The sequence below is a fragment of the Eupeodes corollae genome, chromosome 1 (genome assembly GCF_945859685.1).
Source record: "Eupeodes corollae chromosome 1, idEupCoro1.1, whole genome shotgun sequence".
Classification (NCBI taxonomy): Eukaryota; Metazoa; Arthropoda; class Insecta; order Diptera; family Syrphidae; genus Eupeodes; species Eupeodes corollae.
In genome coordinates, this window is record NC_079147.1 from 109,725,270 (window position 1) to 109,748,637 (window position 23,368).

The window sequence follows — 23,368 nt, forward strand, 5'->3', positions numbered from 1 at the left end:
CTCAAAATTATTTTTCTTTATTGACTTTGTTAAAGAGTAATATGCCAAATAGGTCTTATTATGCATGTTTGGCCAAGAATTGGTCATATTTCCCGGCATCCCCGCTTAAGCCATAACGAGACTTTAAGCGATGTTACTCGCAATCACTTAAAAATATTCTTACATTTTTTTTAAATGCTGGCAAATTTCAATTCTGTAGTGCCTCGAAACTGCTGACAGACATTCGAGTACGATTGTGATTACTCCGAACTGGTTGCTGTAATGCAGGTTCCGAACGAACGCGTGAAGTTAAAGGAATACGTTCCAACGCACTCTTACAGTTACAGGAAGATGCTCTGGTATCGTTTTACTAAACTTCGTTCGATTGACAAGGACCCACCAAACAACAGAAACCTGACAAATATAGAAATTGGCCAACATTTACAACAGATGGATAAAACAATAAAACGAACGATAGAACGAACATACCGAAGTACAAAGAACGGGAACAAATGGATGCCTAGAGAAATGCAACTATAGACAGACTACATAGAAACAAGGGTGCTTTACTGACAAGACTCACAAACTTATAGAGACGATTCACAGGAGCCGTACGACTTGGAGGTTAGGACACTGAAGTTGTCAATAAAAAATATCAATCTCTTGATTTAGGATAACTACAGGTTTTCAATTAACAAGTAATGGAACCATAACAAGATTCAGTCAGTTAGTTCCAGTTCAGTATGTGTCCTTAAATCAAAAAAGAAAAAAGCATGATAAAGACCGTAAAAATAATTATAAAGACCTTTCGTGTCTGAAACTAAAAAGAACTGAAGGGAACACAGAAGTACTTATGACAGCGTAAATAGATCCAAAAGAACCCATCTCTTACGATGACTTTTACATAATTGAAGATCTGAGGGAAAAGGTAGAGACAGTGGAAACTGTTTCCCAACAAGTGTCCAAGGTGAATGTTAGCTTTCGCCCCAACCACTACCTGGAAAACAAAGCTTTATATCAGCACTTTTACTAAATGCTTCAATCGCCGAACAAAACGAAGATTGAGCTCCAGCTTATTTTCAAAGTAATAAAAACCAAAAATTCAGCAGGTATCTAAGTTTTATCAAATGTTATACTTTAACATTTAGCGATGGAGGCCATTGACATTTCTACCACCCTCTTCAATAATGCAATGAATAATGGTATTACTGCTGTGGTTCATCCTCTCCTGAAAAAGGGAAACGACTTTCCAACCCGTCAAATCTTCGGTCGATAAGTCCGAGCATCAGCAAAGTTTTCGAAAAGGGGTCAATAGGCCTCAGACTAAGTGGGCTGCTGACAACAAAATAAACAGTTCGGGTTCTAGGCGGGTCATGGCATAATTCGCGCTGCATTTTTGATATCAAATAGAATATAAAAAAAAAACAATATGGGAGAGAGAGCCTTTATCTAAAACTTAGAAGACGTGGCATAAGCAAACCATTGATGTATTATGCTTTATAATATGGTAGAAAGCTTGTTGTAAAAATTGAAAATGTTACTTATACCATTGCATTCCAACAGAGCCTTCGGTCTGACGAAATTGCTATATTTATAGTAGTCGGCTTGACCTCAGAGTAAAGGCTAATTGCCCTCATACGGCCGATGATCGTTTATGGTTGTCCTGTATGGTTTAAGGTTGGCCCTTCCCAGATGTAGAACTTTCGGGTGTAACGGCCAACATCGAACAGCCGAAACTTCTTACGTTCATTGAACAAGGTCCTATACAATGGGGCTTTAATCAACAGAATTGACAATTTCGTCTTCGACCAACAATTTAATACAAGTGCTTTCTCAAAATAGCCCTTCGGATTCGGCATATAAACTATAGGTCCCTTCCATCTCTGAGAATATTATTCGCTCACAGGAATGGTTGAGAGTTGTAAGTGACTAGGCCCTGGTTCTTCATGGACTCTTGCGCACAATAATTTATTTATTCTGATAAGTGACTTAATATTTCGGTCCAATGAAACTTTGATAAGTTCACTTGTATAGAAGAATCAAACATTTAAAATAGCCATAATGTGTGCAAAGAGACATTTGGAGAAAAAGCATAAGCCCTCAAATGTGTAGTGGTGGAATGTTACTTGGCAACAATAAAAATATAATATCAATCATTCTATTCGGTTTAAGAAGCAGTGAATTCAAAATTGTAATTGTTATTATTAATGATTGAACACATTTTCAAATTGTTCGTTTTTATTATAATTATGGTGGATGGATATTAGATTTGGAAGACCTTCAAAATTTTCTTTCAAATAACAACAATGAAAATATAAAGCAAATAGGTGATTTTTATGGGCGAATAGGAAACTTCCAGAACTCTTCAATTTTGAATTATAGCTATTTTTTTTTAAAGAAACTCGGTTCATGAAAATTTAAATTCCAACTTAATTCCAATGTTTGGTAGAAATGATAGAACATTCTGTTACAATTGGAGATCCTACAAGGAACTATACTTTCATTTCCTCTCATGGATGCCTCACAATTGATAATTGTGTAAGCATATTTTAAGACTCCAAATGATTTTTACAAATGTTCAAATTCCTAATTCAGTAGAAGTAGGGAAACATTTTGCACTTCAGATAATACGACATTGTTCGGAGTCGAAATGGTACGATGAAAACTGCAGAAAATGTAGATATAAATCTTTAAAATTTTAAAAACTTTTTAGGGAGTAAAAAATCAATGCCTTTACCTGCAACGAAATAAAATCTATAAAGAATTATGAACTTTATATGAAAAACCGGGTAAGAATCTCATTGAATGTAACGACTCCAAATCCTTTCTTTGTTGATCAGCTCGCTTGATACTTTAAAAACCTTTAAAAACCAAACCAAAATTTAAGAAGAGGCTGGTATGCGACCCTCAGTGATAACTTGCCATCCCGTCCGTCGATTTGTCTTGCTTAAGTTTATAGGTTTTCGTGTTGGTTAAGAAAGTTGTCAGTTGAATTATTGTAAATTGTAAAATTACCAACAATATTGTTTATATCAAGAAACAGTTTAGTTTGAGAATCTAGTTTTGTTAAATAGAGAACAACTATAAAAAAACTGTCAATTTGATTTTCCCAAAATTTTACCAGATGTTAAAGTCGTTTTTTTTTTGTTGAATAAAATTGTTTTGTAGATGAAATCATTTTTTATTCGTAATATTTTTTTCACAGTTTTTTTTCGATTTATAAAAAAAAACCGTTGATTGGATTTTTGCCAAAAATATACTGGGTTACCAATATATATAATATACAATTTAATTCAAGTCCCTAGCGTCATTGGTTCGTAAGATATTTAGGGTGAACCAAAGTGTTCACCTTTTTTAAAATGCTATGGTAAAAAAAACCACCCACGCAATTTTCTTGCAGGCCCTTTCTGCATCTTTCTGCATTATTATCTGTATAACAAAATTGAATTGCAGTCGTTTGAAGTTTATTATGTAAACTCCCAGTAAAAGCAAATAAAAGAAAACTGGATAGCCAAGTCAGCCAGTTAATTCAATGGTCACAATTAACACCTGTTTCCGCTATGGTAACGAAGCTTCCGCTATTGAAAAATTCCAAACATTTTTCTTCAAAAATATTTAAATTAACCTCAAATCTCAAATCAAATAAAAACTAAACCATTTACGTTGAGTCCGGTTTACCTTTAATTTTTATACAAAACCCGAAGGCTTATGCCGACTTTTTAACCAAAGTTATAAAAAGAACTGACAACAACTCACACAAAAGAATACTCCTTGTTTCTCTTCGATGCGGCTATATACTTTTAAGAATTAGCAAGAATTTACTTTAGAACACGTATAAGTAAAAAAAAATATTTTGGAAGTGGCCCTTTTGCCTTGATATTGTCTTTATATTTAAAGTCAGAATAGACATTTTTTAACTTAATTTATACCACATCGAAGTGTTATTAACCCTCTTGTGAATTGTGTCTAAAGAAAAAAAATATGTGCAACTTTTCATTTTCATATTTGACAATTATAATTGATGTGTTTCTTATCCGTGTCAAAATTAAACATAATTCTAAATATCTTATCTTTTTACCCCGCTTCAACTTCTAGTTTTGAGGAAAAAGTAGAGTGATATAGACTTCGAAAGTTAATTATTTTAGTTTTTGTGATATAAGTATTTGTGTCTAACAAGGTTCGGTTTTGGGTCCCTTGCGTTTTCTGATTTTCATTAATTCTATTTTTAATCAGAATTTCGAAGGCAAAATTACAGTATTTGCTGATGATAAGGCCTTTTCATATAGTTGCAGTTCTCCTGTTAACTTAATTTCTGACATTAACTCAGACTTGGATATCTTAAGACGCTGGTCTGCAGTTAATACAATGGTATTAAGCAAACAAAACAAAAACGTATGTACTTTAGTCTGTCAGGATCTTCTAACTTAGTTGATTGCAATATATTTATCATTCCTCAGATTGACAAAAATTTAAATACAGTGTTAATGAATCTGATAGTTCTGTCTCTAAAGAGCACTGTTCAACTCATTGCTTTCAGGTGAAGTTAGTGAATACCTTTAAATACCTTGGTGTCATACATGATAGTGAAATGAATTGGTCTGAACATTCATGCATTCATTGTTAAACAATTGTTTACTATGTTGCTCTAGACAGTTCTATTCACTTGGTTTATACTGCTCGAAAAAAATATTTGTTATGATCTACTTTGGTATTGTTCACTCTAAAATTCAGTATGGAATAACTTGTTCGGGTGGGTTTTATAAAAATAAAATCAATCCGCTTCTTACTCTTCAAAAACATGTTATAAGAATTATTTGTAAAAAAAAAAATCGCTTTCATAATAGTTTAAAATTATTTCAGGAGTTTAAAGTTCTTCACAGATTCTTCACAATAATATCGCCTTCAGTTTTTAATAAATTGCCTTTCTCAATAGGAAGTCTTAGAGTATTGTTCATTTTCCTACAAAGTGTAAGGTCATGGCTGTTTGATTACGATCACGTACAAATTGAAATCTTTTTATCTATAACTAATTAATTTTAAAAAACAAAACAAATAATATTTGTTTTTATCACCTTGCACATAACTATTTCGATAATTTTGTCAATATGAGCATTCACCACTAGTTCTAGCTGTTAGCTAAGCCAAAGAGTAAATTCTTCTTAATTTTTTTTATATAATAAAATTAGCTGGCTTATTATGTAGGTACCTATTAATATTAATTTGTTGAGATAAATGCTATGTGTATCTCGAACGTCTTCTACTTAATTTATAATATAAGCATTGTAAATCTACAATACAATACAATATACTAGTTCTTCTAAAACCAAAATAAACTCATACCTAAAGACTGTGAAAACGCACAATTTTTACCTTACAAAGCCTCCTAATAAACATCAAAAATAATCATTTTCTTACCTCTTTTTTCAGTTATGGCCTATCCTATGAAGAAATTGAAAAGGGATTACCAACCATTGATACATCCAAAACCCTTATTCGAGAAGTTTGCCCGCCATTCTTTTCGGTAGTTGAATGTCGCCCAGGGAAATATCGTCGATATGACGGTTTATGCAACAACATCGAGCATCCAACATGGGGAGCAACAATGGCACCATTCCAACGTTTGGTCGGGCCTCTATACTCGGATGGTATAAATGCACCAAGAATTTCCGTCACCGGAAGAGATCTGCCCTATTCTCGTGTTGTATCACGTACCATGCACCCAGACGATGGATTCCACGATCATGCCGGAACTGTGATGGTTATTGCTTGGGGACAATTTATGGATCATGACTTCACGCTCACTGGCACTCCACTTGGTAAGTTTTGCAGTTTTTGTGTTATGACCTTAAACAACATGCATCGAGCTATGGACAAACAAATTATATTTGAACTTTTGTTTTTTAAGATCCAATCAACCGTAACGATCCGGAGGAATGCTGCAAGCGGCCATTGCACTTGAAACACCCATATTGCAATGAAATTCGTATTCCTGATGATGATTATTTCTATAGACTGTTCAATGTCAAGTGTATTGATTTTGTCCGTGGATTTCCTTCACCCAGGCCTGGATGTAGATTGGGTAGGTTAAAAATTAAGTTAAAAGTCTAAAAATTGTTCTTAATTGCATGTTATAAGATTGTATAAGACATAGCTTAAGTTGAGTATAGTTAATCTAAGTAAGCCATTGTAATTAAAAGAATATGTGAGGCTTGAAGTTGTTTACTAATTATAACTTAATTTATAACTTTGTTCAGTTAACCATACCATATCATACCATACTTCGGAACATAAGAATTTTGCACCACGAGCTCGTAAAAGTTCGAGTGATAAAGTATTTATTTTATTACACAACAGTTTAAACGTAAAGCTATTTAAAAACACATATTTTTCAAGGTTGTTTTTACCTTCTAACTTGGTTATGATTGGATAGATTTGAATTCAGCTTAAGTCTATTTTTACCAACGATATGACAGTGGGACATAATTAACTTGTTAGGAATTATACTATCACCGAAGGTTGAATTTTTCCTTGTAACAACTTTTATTATGCAAATACATATAAAATGTACTTAGTGAATAAGGTAGGTGTAAATTTTATGAAAATTTTGAGTTTGTCTTTTCTAAATCTGTGACCAAATTTAAGATATTTAACTCTGATCAACGGCGTATTCAGGAGAGGTAGTAGGGGTCATGGCCCCCGCTGTTGTTATTTTTTTTAACTTTTGTTGGAATTCCCTTGAATTTAAAACTTATCGCATTACGTTCATAGATATATAAAAATCAAATTTTGTATTTCACCCTATTCCAATCGCTCAAATGAAATTCCTCAATTTTTTACCAATGGATGATCCAAAAGAGGGGAAGGTCATATGAGTCATAGGTTAGGTTAGATTAACGAGGCTGCGGATTTAGAATCCACACACTTAGACCAAAAGAAAAGGCCCAATGTAATACCACATGAATCTAAAGAATTACTCCTTACTAGTCGAACCATTTTCAGATTTTTATAAAGCGAAGAAGATATTTGATATCCTTTTTAGCTAGTTCACTGGAATTATCAAAAGAGAAGTCTCCCAGATGAAGTTTGCGTCTTAGTAAAAGAGCAAGGCAAGTGCAGAGAAGGTGAGAGATTGTTTCATCTTCTTCTTCGTCCATACAGCTCCTGTAGAAGTCATTTGAGGCTACACCAAGTCGTATTGCGTGTATGTCTATAAGACAGTGTCCCGTAAAGACACCTATTATGGAGCTAATATGAAGTCTGCTTTGAGATAACAAGTCTTAAGAGCGCTTTAGGTCCAGTGAAGGCCAACTAGAGTTTGTTATCGTAAAAGCTGTTTCTTTTAGCAGAAGTTACATGTAGCTATTTATTTATTTATTTATTTATTTATTTATTCATCAAGCAGAGCAATAATGTCTCTTATAGACTACTAAAAGTACTTAACAATCAACAAATAACATACCTACAGATTATCCACCAGTGTTCATAAATGATAATAGTTGTTTTTTAAAGCTATCTCTGCTTAAATACATATTAAAATCAAGTACACAACATACCGAGTTTGCCTGTCTTAAACAACGAGTTATGGGTTCATTATTTCCATAATTAACCCTATGAAAAGGGACATAAAAGAATATATTGTGCCGCAATTCATGGCAAGGTGCATGCAAATTAATTAATGATAGCAAATCGGGGCAATTAATTTTGTAATTGATAACATCCCTTACGAACATTACATCAAAATATTTCCTTCGTGATTCCAAAGTTTGGATGCCTAGTAACAAGCACCTTGAGCTATAAGAAGGCAAATCGACATTCCAACGTAAGATCTTAATAGCAACCCTAGTAAATCTTTTCTGGATTCTTTCAATTCTTGTGGAATGAACTGCATAAATTGGGTTCCATATGGTACAACAATATTCTAATATTGATCTAACATAACTAAAATAGAGTGACCTAAAAGTAAAAGGGTCAGAGAAGTCCTTAGAATTTCTGGAAATAAACCCAAGCATTGAGCTGGCTTTGGCAACTACGTAGTCAATATGGCTAATAAACGTACATTTTCGATCAAAAATTACACCCAGCTCCTTTTTTTCGTCTACACTAGATAAAGAGATTCCTTCAATATTGTAAGGATAGATGATTGGTGAAAAACTTCTGCAAAATGTCATACTCTGACATTTAGAAACATTAAGATGTAGATCATTTATAACACACCAAGCGTTCAGCTTGGACAAATCATTCTGCAGATGTATGCAGTCAGATATAGTTCGAATACTTAAAAATAGTTTCAGATCGTCGGCATACATCAGACAAAAACAATTTTTTAAAAGTGATGGGATATCAATAATAAAGATTAAGAATAGGATTGGCCCCAAATGACTTCCTTGTGGAACGCCAGAAGTAGCTTCCACTGGATCCGAAAGTATATTATTGATCCGAACATATTGAACTCTACCTACTAAATACGATTCAAACCATCTTAGTAAATTAGAGTGAAAACCTAAATTTTTGAGTTTGGAAACTAAAAGCGAATGATTGACTTTATCAAAAGCTTTAGAGAAGTCGGTATACACCACGTCACATTGAAGACCCTTTTCAAGAATGCCTAAGACATAATTGCTGAAAATAGTTAAGTTTGTTGTAGTAGATCTTCCACTAATGAAACCATGTTGCAGAGGAGATATTACTTCTTTAAGAAGGAAAACTAGCTTATTATAAATAATTTTTTCAAAAAGTTTGGGAATGACCGATATTTTGCAAATGGGACGGTAGTTGGTGACTTCATTTCTCGAGCCAGACTTGAAAATAGGTGATATAAAAGAAATTTTCCATTCACTCAAGAATTCACCTTCTCGAAGAGAGCGATTGAAAATAATTTGAAGAGGGATTGCCAATACAGATGCACATTTTTTTAAAACGACGGGAGCGATACCGTCAAATCCAGGTTGCTTATCTTCGTTTAATTTTTTCAATTCTTCCTCAACTTCACTTGTGCGTACCTGTAGGTCACCAATGTTTATTATTTCGTGTGAAATGTTGACATCAGGTGCATTCCCACTGTCAGGTGGCTTGAATACTGAACGAAAAAAATTGGCAAAGAGATTACAAATTCTTGAGGTATCACTTGACGTTTCACCTAAATAATGAATTGAATTTGGAATGCCAGTAGAACGTTTTTTATTATTAATAAACATCCAAAAACATTTGCTATTTTTTTTTTAGTTTTGTTTCCATACTAAGAACGTATTGATTATAAAGGAACTTGTTAAGAAAGTCGAACTGCCTCTGTAACTGAAGATACCTATCATAAAGCAAGCAATTATTATTGGATTGACGATACAACTTAAAAGCTTTGTTTTTTCTGTTATTAATATTAATCAATTTTGTATTATACCAATATGGTTTAGATGATGATTGCCGGAGAGATTTAGGAGTATGCAAATCTATTGCCTCTTTAATTAAATAGTTAAATTTATCAAAAGCTGTAACTAATTTTAAGTTATTTAAAACAGGCACCCAGTCGATTCTACTAATAAAATTAGAAATCTCATTAAAATTACATTTATTGAAATTGTATTGTTTGTTAACAACGGAAGTTTGTTTTAAATATTTATAAAATGTAAAGCTCATACAGAGCGCTAAATGATGTTCAGAATTTGGTACAGGCGGTGCGTGGCATGGGACTGTCGATACTCACACTAAATTCGTTATCTATAAAAACAAGATCAAGAAAGCGATTCAATTTATTACGAAAATTATTTATCTGTTTGAGTCCAAGTTCAGCTAGAGTATCAACAACCACACTTTCACACTCACTAGTAACATTAAATGGAATTAAACAATTTTCATCAGAATCTAACAGCCAGTTTATATTTGGTAAATTAAAATCACCTAGAATTATAATATGCTGATTTTCTTTAAGATTATTAATAATAAAAGAGCAATTATCGATATGAGTTTTATACAATTCAAATGAACTTTTTGGTGGAATATAACTAATAATAAGATAAACATCATGCATATTATCGGCGGTTACTCGATTGGTATACCTATCTTCTCCCTTTCAAGTGAAATAGGCATGACCGTTCCATTTTTACCGAGTTCATCGGCTCTACAATTTCCCGTGATGTCTCTGTGGCCCGGCACCCAACATAGGTGAATGTTAAATTGCTGCGCCATCTCCATAAGAGACGATCGACAATCGAGGGCCGTTTGAGATTTGGTTGAGACACCGTCAAGAGATTTAATAGCAGCTTGACTGTCAGAGAAGATGTGGATATCCGAAGTTGATATCACGTTTTCTCTTAGCCAGGAGAGAACCTCTTTGATCGCTAAAATTTTCGCTTGGAAGACGCTGCAATGATTAGGGAGGCGGAATGAGATGCTTAGATTAAGCTTTTCTGAGTACACACCAAAACCAACTCCCTAATTTGTCTTGGATCCATCTGTATAAAAATGGATGCTTTTGTCATCCAGGAGTTTTTTGTCTTCCCATTCATCTCTGGCTGGAATGGATACCTGGAAGTTTTTTCCAAATAGGGGTTTAGGAATAGTGTAGTCTATGTACTTTGGTATAGAACCAAAGAGGTTCAAAATGATGGAGTGCACCATATTGTTGTTGGTCCATTGAAATGAGACCTCGAGTCTTATCGCTGTACTCGCTGCCACTTGTTTACTGAAGATGTTGAGGGGGCCAGATGGAGGAGAGTGTCTAACGCTGCTGAGGGTGTGGTTCTCAATGAACCGCTTATGCAGAGACATGCAGTGCGTTGGACTCTGCTGAGTTTGTCGAATTATGTGACTTTCTGCAGTGCAGTCCACCATACTGCAACCCCGTACATAAGAATTGGTCGGATGACCGATGTGTGTAGCCAATAGGTTATGCGAGGTTGAAAATCCCATTTGCTTCCTATGGCTTTCTTGCAAAGGAAAGAGGTACCGTCGCTTTTTTAACTCTTTCCTGAATATTAGATTTCGCACTTAATTTTTTGTCCAATATCAGACCTTGGCTTCATTGGAAAAAATTAGTGATGCACCTTTTATTGAAGAAGGTGCAATTACTGGAATCTTGTATTTCCGTGTGAAAAGGACGTGGTCTGTTTTTTGAGGATTGATACTAAGTCCGCAGTGATCAGCCCATCTAGTGAGCATATTGAATGCGTTTTGGAGGAGGTCTCTCAGTGTATTAGGATGATCCCCTGTGACGGCGATAGCAACATCATCGAAATATGCAACCACTCTGTAGCCTTCCCTCTCAAGGGATATTAGTATTTCGTTAACAACTATGTTCCACAGGATAAATGTGCAAAAATCCCCTAACTTGGAGTTGATGATCCTGCTTTTTAGCATTAGATTAATCAACTCATAGATTGAGTATTCGACGTTTAAGGTCATCATAGCAGAAGTGATAGCGGATGTGTCAACGTCGTTGTAATGTAAGAATACTGATAACGGTAAAAACAATAGACTCCCGAAAATTGAGTCCGAAAAAATAGACTGAAATAAAATCTCTACAAACTCTATAACTTTCCAAAACTGTCGATTATCTCTAAAGGGAATGGCACAACAATTTAATGTTCATCTTTGCTGGGTGCCGAACATTTTAAGGCAGATGAACTCGCAAGAAATGGTACAGTTAAACTCTTCTTAACACGTTTGGCTAATGCTGTCAAATCTGTAGCATTCGCTACATGTAAACTATTGGTAGCGCTCAAGGTGCTTGCTATCTTTAAGCAGATCGCATATACCGTCGATAATCCGGAATCGATAAACCGGGCACTGTGTTATAGGAAAGCCCGCCACGCGGCTAGGCGTATTTTCAAATGACTTTTGCAGAAGCTTAATGGATAAGGAAGAGGAGGAAACAGTTCCTCACCTCCTCTGTACATGCCCTGCTCTAGTTCAAAAATGCAATAATATCCTAGAAGAATTCTTTTATAACGGTCTCAATCATAATAAGATAATCAGTCTCTCACGTTTCGTAAGGGACTTAGACTGGTTTCATTGAGCTTGGAAAAAAAGCCTTATTAAGATTCATGTGGTTTAAGAATGGGCCACTAACCTGGCCTGAGTGTGCCCTACTCCAACCACTTTAACCTAGCGTTGCCCTACCTCTGGCAAACTATCTCATTTTATGGGTTCTTCCCAAACAAGACAAAACAGACTTTATTACTTTTGGAAAAAGGCTACGTTTCATGAAGGGCACCCTTTAAACTATAATATTTTATCTCATCTGCCTTGACTTTAATTATTTCTCATATTAGTTAATTTATCCTCAACTTTAAAACTGTTCTGTCCTTACGGCTAAACCACGACCACGCTTTAGGTCGGTCGGCCTCTTAACAGGATTCTTACCGACTATATTTTGCGGTATCATGTGTCATAAAGCTTCAAACCTTGAGAAGAAAGAGAAATTGGTCGGGCTTACGATTTTTACGATCTGAAGCAGAAGAAAAACCTTAATCCTCTTTCACACGAGACGGTTTTGTCCGTACGGTTAAAATCCGTACGGTTTTTATCCGTGAGTCATTGAAAGTAAACTAATAAAATTAACTGAAGCTTTCACACTGGACCGAGACGGGTTTTTTTCGTACGGACGATTTAAAACAGCCGTCTGAAAGACTAAAATATACGGCGACCGTGCCGTCGCCGTCTATCAATGGCGTACGTGACTACGCGAACGCATTCACAAAAGACGATTTTTATTCGTCTGCCGTCCGTTTTTGTGGTTACTTGTACTAAAGCATTTTAATATTATATTCTATTAAACGTACACGATTCAAGGGAAAAATACGTTATGTGTGAAAACAAAGTCCGTACGGAAAAAAATCTTACGGATTTTAACCGTACGGACGAAACCGTCTCTTGTGAAAGAGGTCTTAGGCGCGACCAAACGTGTGGTTATGGTTTAGCTATAAAAGTTGTACTCTAGTGTAGACGACAACTTGTGAAAGTTTTGCATGTACATTTCCAGTGGTATTATTATTTCGTTTTATTATGGCCAATAGTGTATCCTGATACAAGACAAGAGACTTTCATATAGCTACCTTCTTTTTCCGTATGTTCTTTTAATTTTTAAACATTGTCTACCATTTTTCATACAACTACAATTTCACACTCCCTTACCATTTCAACATACAAAATAGCCATCTATCCGCCATAATAAAAACTATTTTTTTGTTTTTTGAAATTAACCCAGATATAAAATCAGGGTTATAATACGACGTATATTTCGAGCTGTCAACAAATTCGTATGACATTTTTCAACAAAAAAACACTGGGCAGGTCCAGGTGACATAAGTGACTTGAAAGTAAGGCAAGTTTCTAACTTCTGATTGGCCAGCTGCCAAAAATTGACTTTCAATTAAGGCAACTGGAAAGTTAGTCAAGAAAAATCTCCCTAACTATCAATGCAAGTCAACTTATGTCAGAATGACAATCGATCATGTTTTTTTAATTAACTGAAAGTTTAACTTTATTCCTTTACTATTTGTTTATTTTTCGCACAATTTCGTTTAATATTTTATGTATTTTTTGTGTCAAATTGGAAAAGAAATAAGTAATATTTCTTTACAAAACGGAATGCAAATTGGAATGGACTTGTAGTTTACCTGAGGAGTGTTTTATAGACAATAATGTTTTTGGTAGTTTTTGTACGGTAAACTAAAGGTAGAAGTTATGGAAGTAAAGTTCTGAGTTTAGAGTTTATGACGCTTGAAAAACTAACTAGTTGACTTGGTCAAAATGTACGTTCAAGGAATGCAGTTGTAGTGAAATAATAAGTAATTTGACAATATATTAGGCACGTTTTATTCTTTTTGAGTCAAATTATCAACAAAATTATTTTATGAATAATATTACAAACATTTAAATCTTATTCAATTTATAGATAGATATTTTTGACAAAGACTCTTTAAAAAACAACAAAACACTCCTTTTTGCAAACCAAGAAATCTCCTTCTCATCCTCATATTTAGATGAAACACTCATTTGATATTTTTATTTCTTAAATAATTAACATTTAAATATTTATTAGTTTATTAATTTTTAATTATTTAAATTTGTTTTATTTTTTTGTAAGGTTCTCGCCAACAATTCAACACACTGACCGGTGTCATTGATGCAAATACTGTCTATGGTGTAAAGGAACACTTCGCCCGCAAACTCCGCACCGGCTACGGTGGTCTCATGCGCATGAATCCAGTTTTCCAAGAATATGGCCTTAAAGACTTACTACCACTTAAGTTAGACATTCCGGACGAAGGTTGCACCAGACCCAACAAAAGTATGTTCTGTTTCGAAGGTGGCGAAATTCGTGTCAACGAACAACTTGTTCTCACCTGCATGCACACCCTTATGGCACGCGAACACAATCGCTTGGCTACCGCTCTGGCTGAAATCAACAAACATTGGGACGACGAGACGCTGTTCCAAGAGGCAAGACGCATTAACATTGCCATCGTCCAACATGTTACATTCAATGAATTTTTGCCAATTCTTCTGGGCAAAGAGATAATGGAAAAGTTCGGTTTGGTCTTACAAAAGGATGGCTATTGGGATGGCTATGACCCTAAGGTTAACCCAGGCATAATTGATGCTTTCGCCGGTGCTGCCTTCCGCTTCGGCCACTCCCTATTACCCACTGCTGTTGAACGTTGGTCGAAGGCACACAAATTTATTGCATCCAAGAGATTGTCCGATTTGATTCGTCGTCCGTATGATCTGTACCGCGCCGGTGTACTTGATGAGTACTTCATGGGCTTGATGAACCAAGTTGCCCAAGCCATGGATGACTCAATAACCCAAGAAGTCACGAATCATCTATTTAAAAAGGAAGGTGCTAGATTCGGTATGGATTTGGTTTCGTTTAACATGCAGCGTGGTCGTGAGTTCGGCTTACCTGGTTACATGGAGTTCAGAAAGTTCTGCGGTCTGCCGACCTCGAACACGTGGGATGAGATGTTCGGTTCAATGCCGAATGAGACAATTGTCAGATATGAAAGTATTTTTGAGTGAGTTTGCGTGTTTTTTGATTAAGATAATTACAATTTCAACAACAAATTTTAACTTTTTTTTAATTTATAGACATCCAGCGGATATTGATTTATGGTCGGGTGGTGTGTCGGAAAAGTCACTGCCTGGATCTATGTTAGGCCCTACTTTCGCTTGCATAATCGCCACCCAGATGAGCTACGTTCGGCGAGGTGATCGTTTCTGGTATGAGATGCCAAATCAACCATCATCATTTACGCCCGAACAATTACAGGAAATTAGAAAGGCGAAACTTTCACGTTTGATTTGCGATAATACAGATTTAATAGATACTATTCAAATCTATCCAATGGTGCTACCTGATCATGAAATGTAAGTCAAGTTATGAGTACATATATATAGATTTAAATGTCGTTTTTTTTGGTTTTTAATTTCTCTTTTTTATTGTGATGCAATTTTTAATAATTTTATTTTGTTTCATATCCGATAGCAATCCAAGGGTTCCCTGCAAGAGTGGAGTGATTCCATCAATAAACATCTCCAAGTGGGCAGATTACAGTGGATCGGATTACTCGCCGCCAGTTTATGTAAGTTATGAATATAAATCTTTTAAAAAGTTTGCGGTCTCTTAGAGCAATGGAACTTTTTTTCCCATGTGGGATCGTAGGAACTTTAAATTATGGAATATGTCAAGGAAGGAAATTGATTTGAATATTGCTTTTAAGAGCTCAGGTTAAGCTTTAATAAAAAGTTATCCATTTTGCGGTTTCAAAAGTAAACGTCAATAAAACACATTTAAAATATTTTGTTTGATTATATATCTTTTGTATATATTATGAAGTTTGAACGTACATTATGTTTAATATCCTACGTTATCAATTAACCACCACGTGAATTGTTGCAAGCATCGATTAATTAGAGGTAATTTTCGCCCACTTTTTGACACATATATTGGGTGGTGTCTCAGCGAATGTTGGTTTTTTAATTCTCAAGGGTTAAAAGTTTTTCTGCAGAAGAACGGTCTTTCACGTAGCCTCTTGGTGCCAGTTGATATCGGCACTGAGAAATGTCTCTTGCAAAAAAAAGCCTTGAGTTGTGTGCCACGTGGCTAAAAAACGCTCCAAATTTACGGTGACAGTCATTTCACCATCGTTTTCGAAAAAGTAAGGTCTAATCACAACTACGGACCAAAGACCAAACCAAACAGTGACTTTTGTGGATGTAATGGCCTCTTTTCAATTACTTGAGGGTTCTCAGAACCCCAAATACAAGATTTTTTTTCATTAACATACCCACTGTTTTGTTCAAAAAATCGCCGTCCACCACCTGTTGATCAAACACCGCGACGTTGTAAATGATCATCTAGCTTTAGTTGTTGTGTAAGTTGGACTTATCAAGAGAAATCAAACACTTTTCTGGAGTACCGCAGGGCAAACATTTTGAGCCATTGCTCTTTATTCCTTTTAAATAAATTCGGACCAAAGAGCGCACCAAACAGTGATTTTTTATGGATGGCATGGCCTCTCTTCAATAACTTGAGGATTCTCAGAACCCCAAATTCGACAACTTTGTTTATTAACATACCCACTGAGTGAGAAATGTGCTACATTGCTGAAGAAAATTTTGTTCGAAAAATCGTGGCGCCTGTTGTTCAAGCACCCATTCGGTGTATCTATGACGTTGTGATTGGTCAGCTGGCTTCTATTGTGCTGGACTTCATATGCATGTAAGTGTAGATTCAAATGTAAACGAAATAATGTGTCGTTAGACAGTCCTAATTCCTGAGAACGACAAGGAATCGACACATTCGATTCATCGGCAACACTTTCACTTACAGAAGCGATGTTTTCAGTGGTACGTAATCCAGTCTCTTCATACTTTTGCCAATTGCTCGTTTAGTTGGACGAATGTGTAAACCACAATCACCTCTTAAGGCACGATATGTAGCTGTGGCTGCGGCAGAATTACTATTTTTGTAGAAAGTTTGAACAAGTTGAAAGCGTTGTGCGATACTTTAGGGATCCATATACATATACGAATATGCCAGACTTTTAATTGACAAAAAAAATTAGTTTAACAACTTTGTTTGATAGATGTCGAATTCCAGCCCTACACTTTTGAAATCGGAAAATGAATAACCCGTTACAACAAAATTTATAACTTAATTTTTGAATCAAGCACTAGCATAGAACTTATATTAAAAAAGTGACAGTGATAGAAAAATGGCGGATTTAGGTTGAGGAGTCGTAGGGGACCCCTCCTTATATATTTTATTATTTATTTTGTATTATATAAAAATATAATGTGTATTTTACTGCTTAAAACTTTGTTGCAAAAATAACCACTTCTTATAGAGGACTGGAAATATTTTTCCCCACGAACTTTTCCCTTCCCGGGAGCAAGTTCCTACTATCGGAAATTCCTCACGGAATTTTTTTTCCTTGGGAACAAATTTTGAAAACATGAAAATAAAAAATGTATCTTCGAACATAGTTTTGGAATGATTCGACAGCCAGTTCTTAGTAAAAAAAAATTGTTTGTTTTCGTCCTAGACCTAATCCCTAATTAAAAATGCAAAGAATATCATTGTTACTATTAATTGATGAAATAAAACAAAGTTTTTGTTGGGTAAACGTTTTTGAAACTCAAGCTTTGCTTTAACTTCCTGCATTCTTATTACTTCCTTTTCAAGGTTGTGCCTTGAGGTTTCATCCAACATCTTCTTCTGACCTCACTAATAAGTCATTGGACCTGTATGTTTTCTTGAAATTGTATTCCATTTTGGTGTCGCTTCATAGCCTCAACTGCCTCTTCAATCTTATTGCAGCGTTTTTTTTGGATTTCAATTTCTCGTTCCAAAGCGACGTTACAAGTTATGGGTTTTGTGGCTTTTTTGTAGGACAAGGAGTTCAAGTTCTGGGGTGGAATCGGCTAAGGTAATTGTTGACAAATGACAGTCAAAAGGTTTTCAATTTGACTATCAAATTAGGTGGATCAAATAAAAAGCTTTCACAAAAAAAAGGGATAGTCATTTTCAGACAAATATGTTTTTTTTCTAGCTACCAGACACTTGTACAAACGACTGGAAAATTTTCTTAGTTTACTATGTTTCGCTAAAAAAAATCACATTCATGTGACCGACAAAACTGACGACATTCGAAAAAAGCAAGACAAGTAAGATTTGTATTCAAACACATCCAATTTTTTACTTTTATTTAGATATTTTATAAGAATAAATTTAAAATTTCACCAGGGCAACCAGGGTTGCCATGTTTTGAACTAGTTTCATAGCCCAATTTAAAAATGTTTGTAGCCCAAAATCGGAGCCGAAAAAGTAGCCCAAATAGTAGCCCAATACCAATAAAAAACAGAACATTTCTTATAACTTCAATCACAATTCATTTTTATTAAAAAAAAATATTACAATACATTTTTATATAAAAAAAAACAACGAAAAAACAAACATAAGTCCATAAAAAAAAGAAGAGTTAACATATTATCACATTTAACATATTAGAGTAACTGCTGCAAATCAGTCTAGAAAAGCGATATCTTATCAGAATTATAGTCATCGTCACTGTCATCGTCACGGGCATTTTTATCACACTGGTACATTGATTGATTAAATTTACTTATCATTTCATTCGAGGGTAAAAAATCTTTACAACAATTTTTTTTAACTGTAGCATCAATACGTAAGCGCATAATTGCATCGAGCGATGCTGTAGTCAATCGATTTATTGGTTTTGTTTTTACACAATTCATGAAAGAAAGTGTTTTTTCTACTACAGCGTTGCTCACAGGTAAAGTTAACAATTGTATTACGAAATACGCCAAATCCCCGAAAACTAATTCACCCGAAAAGTTTTTTACATTCAAAGCCACCTCTGTCCAAAATTCTTCCAATTTCGTTGGAAATTTAGAGGGAAAAAACGGACTCAGATCGAATAAAGGGAGCTTATTCCATTGTTCTTCCAAATTTTGAATATTCTGTACTGTTTTCCTTGTTTTTCATGTGTACGGAAAATAAAACCGTCAAAGATATGATTTGGGCTATTTATAGCCCAATTATGATTGGGCTGTCATAGTGAAATTGCTGTCGGCAATTTTGGAAAAAGATAGCCCAATTTCCGATAAATAGCCCAATCTGGCAAGCCTGAAGGCAACAACGAATTTTGACAATTTGAATCCGAAATAATTGTTCAATCGAATTGAATTGAGTTGAATCATCTTACACAGACGGAATGAAAATAATAGTCAATTTGACTATCAAAAAAATTAAAGTCAATTATCACCCTAGCCAATTTCACCCCTGTTTTTAATGTTCAGCTGGGAGACGAAAAGTTAAAGCATTTGGGCATTCTTCCACCGATTCTTCTAAGGCACAAATTCGTATTATCGTTTCCTCCAACGCACTAAATGTATACTCCTTGTTTGACAATTTCAGACAATTTCTTCCACGCAAACATTTTTTTACCAAGCCATACCTTTAATTATTTTATTTAAGAACAAAAATCATGGTTATCCACTTATCACCTACTTTTTAACATTCAGAAATAGATTTTGTTGGTGGGCCCAAACTGTTAAGTTCTTTTTCTACTTCTTTCCAAAATTTTGATACATCTTCTTTAAAACGATTTGTTGTGAAGCCATTAGCAATATCTCGTTTTGTTCCATAAAACTAATTAAAACGTGAACTTGGTAAGTATTTGTTGAATTAATTGGACCCTAAAAAGATACATTTTTATTAATATTTTCATTATTATTTTGTTTTTTTTTTTCCAATTTCGAAAAATTCCCGATACCAATTTTTTGAAAATGGGGAAAGTAAGTTCCCGATAACTCCAAATATGAATCGGAGATCCAACCCTATTCCAATAGAACAGCTTAAATTCAACTTTTGAGTAATTAACGATGCGGGGGGTCATAGGAGCTTAAAAGCAGTTTAGTTGCATAAGTACATAAAGACTTCATCTAACGATTTTGTTAGAAAAATAACGATATTGACCAAAAAGCGGTTTGCTGTCAAAGAAAACTAAGGTTCAGAATTTGGAAAAACTCTAGCCATGCTTTGAATTATTTTTAAAAGAGCAAACATTGAGGTTCTTAAAAAAGAAACCTTTAATAAGAGATCGCCAATTTGATAGTTGCCTTTAAATTCCTAAAAATCGTCTTCAATTTCATTTTATTTTTCTTCCACACTTATTTGTTTTTATTTAAGTTTTAGATAAATTATGTACTTAAATGCACCTTTTTCCTTAAATTCAAGAACCGATTCAAATCTTAAATTTTTAAGTATAGTAATAATAGACTCTCAAAAATTGAGTCTTCATAACAGATTTTATTTTATTTTCCTGCAAAAAAAGATCACATTTTTCGGAAAAACTTTCTCATTTTCTGGGTTTTTCGATCTATATTTTTGTAGCGTTTATAGAAAAGGCAACAAGAACAGAATATATTATGTTTGGACACACTATTTTTAACATTTCCTCGTGAAATGCTCCAAGAACCCTCATTGTAATTTAGCTCTAAAATATGGCATATTTAGAAAACTGGAATCTTGAAATGCTTTCATATGTAGGGTAACGTTTAAATTAAATAGTTAGACCATATGTTGCTGGAAAACAGTTTTCTAAAATAATCAAATAACTTAAGTTGTAACTTTAGCCCTTGAAATTTGTAAATGGGGTTAAGATACACATTACATTATTTAAATTTTTTCTTTCTGTATTAAAGAACATTTTTAAGTACTGCCCAAATACTCGTCTCTATGTTAAGTCTGGATCCACCCTTGATTGTTAAACCATAATTATTCGTATAATCTGAATTTATTTTTTTTCGAAATGTATAATTTGAATTGAAATTAGAATTGGAATCAAAATTTCCACAACAACATGTTATGTCAAATAAAAGCATTTTTTTAAGTTGGAGGTATAACTTTTACTATCTTCTTTCTGTCGTGATATTATACTGACTCTGAACTTTTTGCTTATCTAATTTTGTTTTCTTGTATCTTTTCCAGAACTTCCTGAATGAAATCCCTGACACATTGCTGAAGAAGAAATAGAGACTCGTCTAAAATCTACATTAATGTAAATCCATCAATAGACGTGATATCCTGCTCTCTAAATTATAAAAGCGAAAAACATAAACTCATATCATGAAGTCATTAAAACCATTTTAGACTTAAAGAAGAACATTGACAAGAATTGAAAGAAAACTCTGCAAGACCACATTTTATGGGAAGAAGTCTTCCATTTACATTTTATTTAAGAGTTAATTTAAACACAAGAATCAAAAAGTAGCTCAATATTCTTTTCTATTATCTAAGCTCTCTTTCTATTATAATATTTTATTATGGTTTAGTTTTGATGCAGAAGAATTTATTCCATATCTACTAAAGTTTTTGATAATTGTTTTATTTTAATACATATTTCAATTTTCCTCTCACAATTCTATTCAATTTTATACGTAATCTAAGTCACCTTAAATTTTACTAAGCTGATATTCCTTTTTACTTACTATAAACAATTATTGTCCTTTTATTAATATTAAAATATTTCATTTCTTTCATGGAGACTTAAGTTTTCGAAAATGTATCAAGAATTAATTAAACATAAAGATATCAGCATTATTTTGTAACTTGCAGCCATTTAAGATTATATTTATAAACAAAATTAGAATTATACTGATTTTGTTTGGTTGATTTCTGTTTTTATTATTGAATGTCTAGAGTAATTGTTTTTGTTTGTCATATTATTTTTGTAAATATTAAATTTCATTCATTTTGTAAGATTTATATTAAATTTTCCTCAATAAATTATCATAAATAAATACAAAGCGTATTCCTTTTATTTTTATTGAAATGTAGTCTAGAAATAATTAATAAGCTGAAACAAAAATAATATATTTTTTCTTTAATCAATTTTTAAATTTTCGAATGAGAAATTATTTTAAGTTATCAGAAACAATCCGTATTCCTTTTATTCAGACGAGAATGTAAAATAACAATTATAATCAAAGTAACTAGCCAACAACTTATTAAAAAAAGTCAGGGTCCACACTGATAAATATTTCCAAAAATTTAACAAAATATTAATACCAAACATTTTTTTTATATTGTGCGCGCACTAAAGGGGTTATGAATACCCTTATAATGAGTGCAAACGGTTTTGAATATCTCTTCATTGTAATGAGTGGGAAATATTGAGTCAGGTAAAGCATTCCACATTCGTGTAGTGCGGCGAAAGAAAGAATCTCTGTACTTAACAGTACGTCCGAAATTGGGCTCTAGGGTAAACTGATCTGCATGCCTAGCAGTAGGGGTATTACGGTTGCATTGTTTAAGGGGAGGAATGCAACTGGCTATTTCAATAGAGCATTGTTTTTAAAAGTATAAAATGATAGTAATCTTATTCCAACAATAATTAATTTGATATAATATCAACTTTACCCTGTGCACCAACTAAAATTCTTTTAAATATTAAAATATTGAAAAAAATATTAAGATTTTTTTTGGGAAAAGAAATACTCCCTCATCTAACTATTTGAGTTAACGTCTCCCTTTTTTAACGTGTTGGCCATTTAGGGGTGGGATTCTATCTCAAACTCAGATCTAGTGAGAATCAATTTTAAAATGGACTGAGGCGTAATTTTTGATCAGAAACTTAGCTTTTGTACCGCATTATGATCATTTATTCTCGAAAGCCAATGCCATGTTCTGATTCCTAAGAAGAAACTGTCAAGATTTGTCCAATCCTTACGCTTTGATATCTGTTTCTGTTATATGGGATCCAAATTTAGTTTGTCATATTAATAGAATTGAAAACATTCAGAAAAGATTTACACGTTATGCTATCGGAAAGCGAGATTGGGATTTTGCTCCTTCTTATAAAGACCGATGTAATCCTCTCGGGCTAATGAATCTTCAATCTAGAAGAAAATATTTTTGTAATAATGTTTGCTAGAGATGTTCTTATGAACCATATTGTATGTCCTGCTATTCTTTCTCTTTTTAATATTTATGCACCTGAAAGATCTATAAGATCTAGAGATTTGTTTTATATTGAGTATTATAGAACAAACTATGCCCGTAATGATACTTTAGTCAAATCTTGTACTGCGTTTAACTCCATTTCCAATGTAATCGACTTTAGTCAAGTGAGATCAATTTTTAAACAAAATTTTCTATACGTTATATATATTGGTGCTTTGCATCTTGGAAACTAAGTTTTAATTTAAGTTGTAGATATTATTACATTATATACTTTATTTTATCATTATTATAATATTTATTGTTAATGTTAGTCTGATAGATGTAAGTCGACAGATAATAATAAATAAATAAAAGGCCCTTCCAACATATTTCTGTATTATTATCTGTATAACAAAATTTATT

General features: G+C 33.7%; 2 protein-coding genes across 2 annotated transcripts in view; both read left to right on the plus strand.

Annotated features, from left to right (window-relative positions):
• LOC129943321 (peroxidase) overlaps positions 1–21,735 on the plus strand; it is a 102,917-nt gene extending 81,182 nt beyond the window's left edge. The window contains exons 5-10 of the mRNA XM_056052664.1: positions 5,407–5,795; positions 5,885–6,058; positions 14,060–14,990; positions 15,064–15,342; positions 15,461–15,557; positions 20,993–21,735. Of these exons, the coding sequence (XP_055908639.1) occupies positions 5,407–5,795; positions 5,885–6,058; positions 14,060–14,990; positions 15,064–15,342; positions 15,461–15,557; positions 20,993–21,037 (1,915 nt within the window). The 3' untranslated portion in view covers positions 21,038–21,735. The remainder of the gene's footprint in view (positions 1–5,406; positions 5,796–5,884; positions 6,059–14,059; positions 14,991–15,063; positions 15,343–15,460; positions 15,558–20,992) is intronic.
• LOC129943324 (U-Kazal-Dg21.2-like) overlaps positions 1–23,368 on the plus strand; it is a 219,569-nt gene that overhangs the window by 191,532 nt on the left and 4,669 nt on the right. The window lies entirely within an intron of this gene.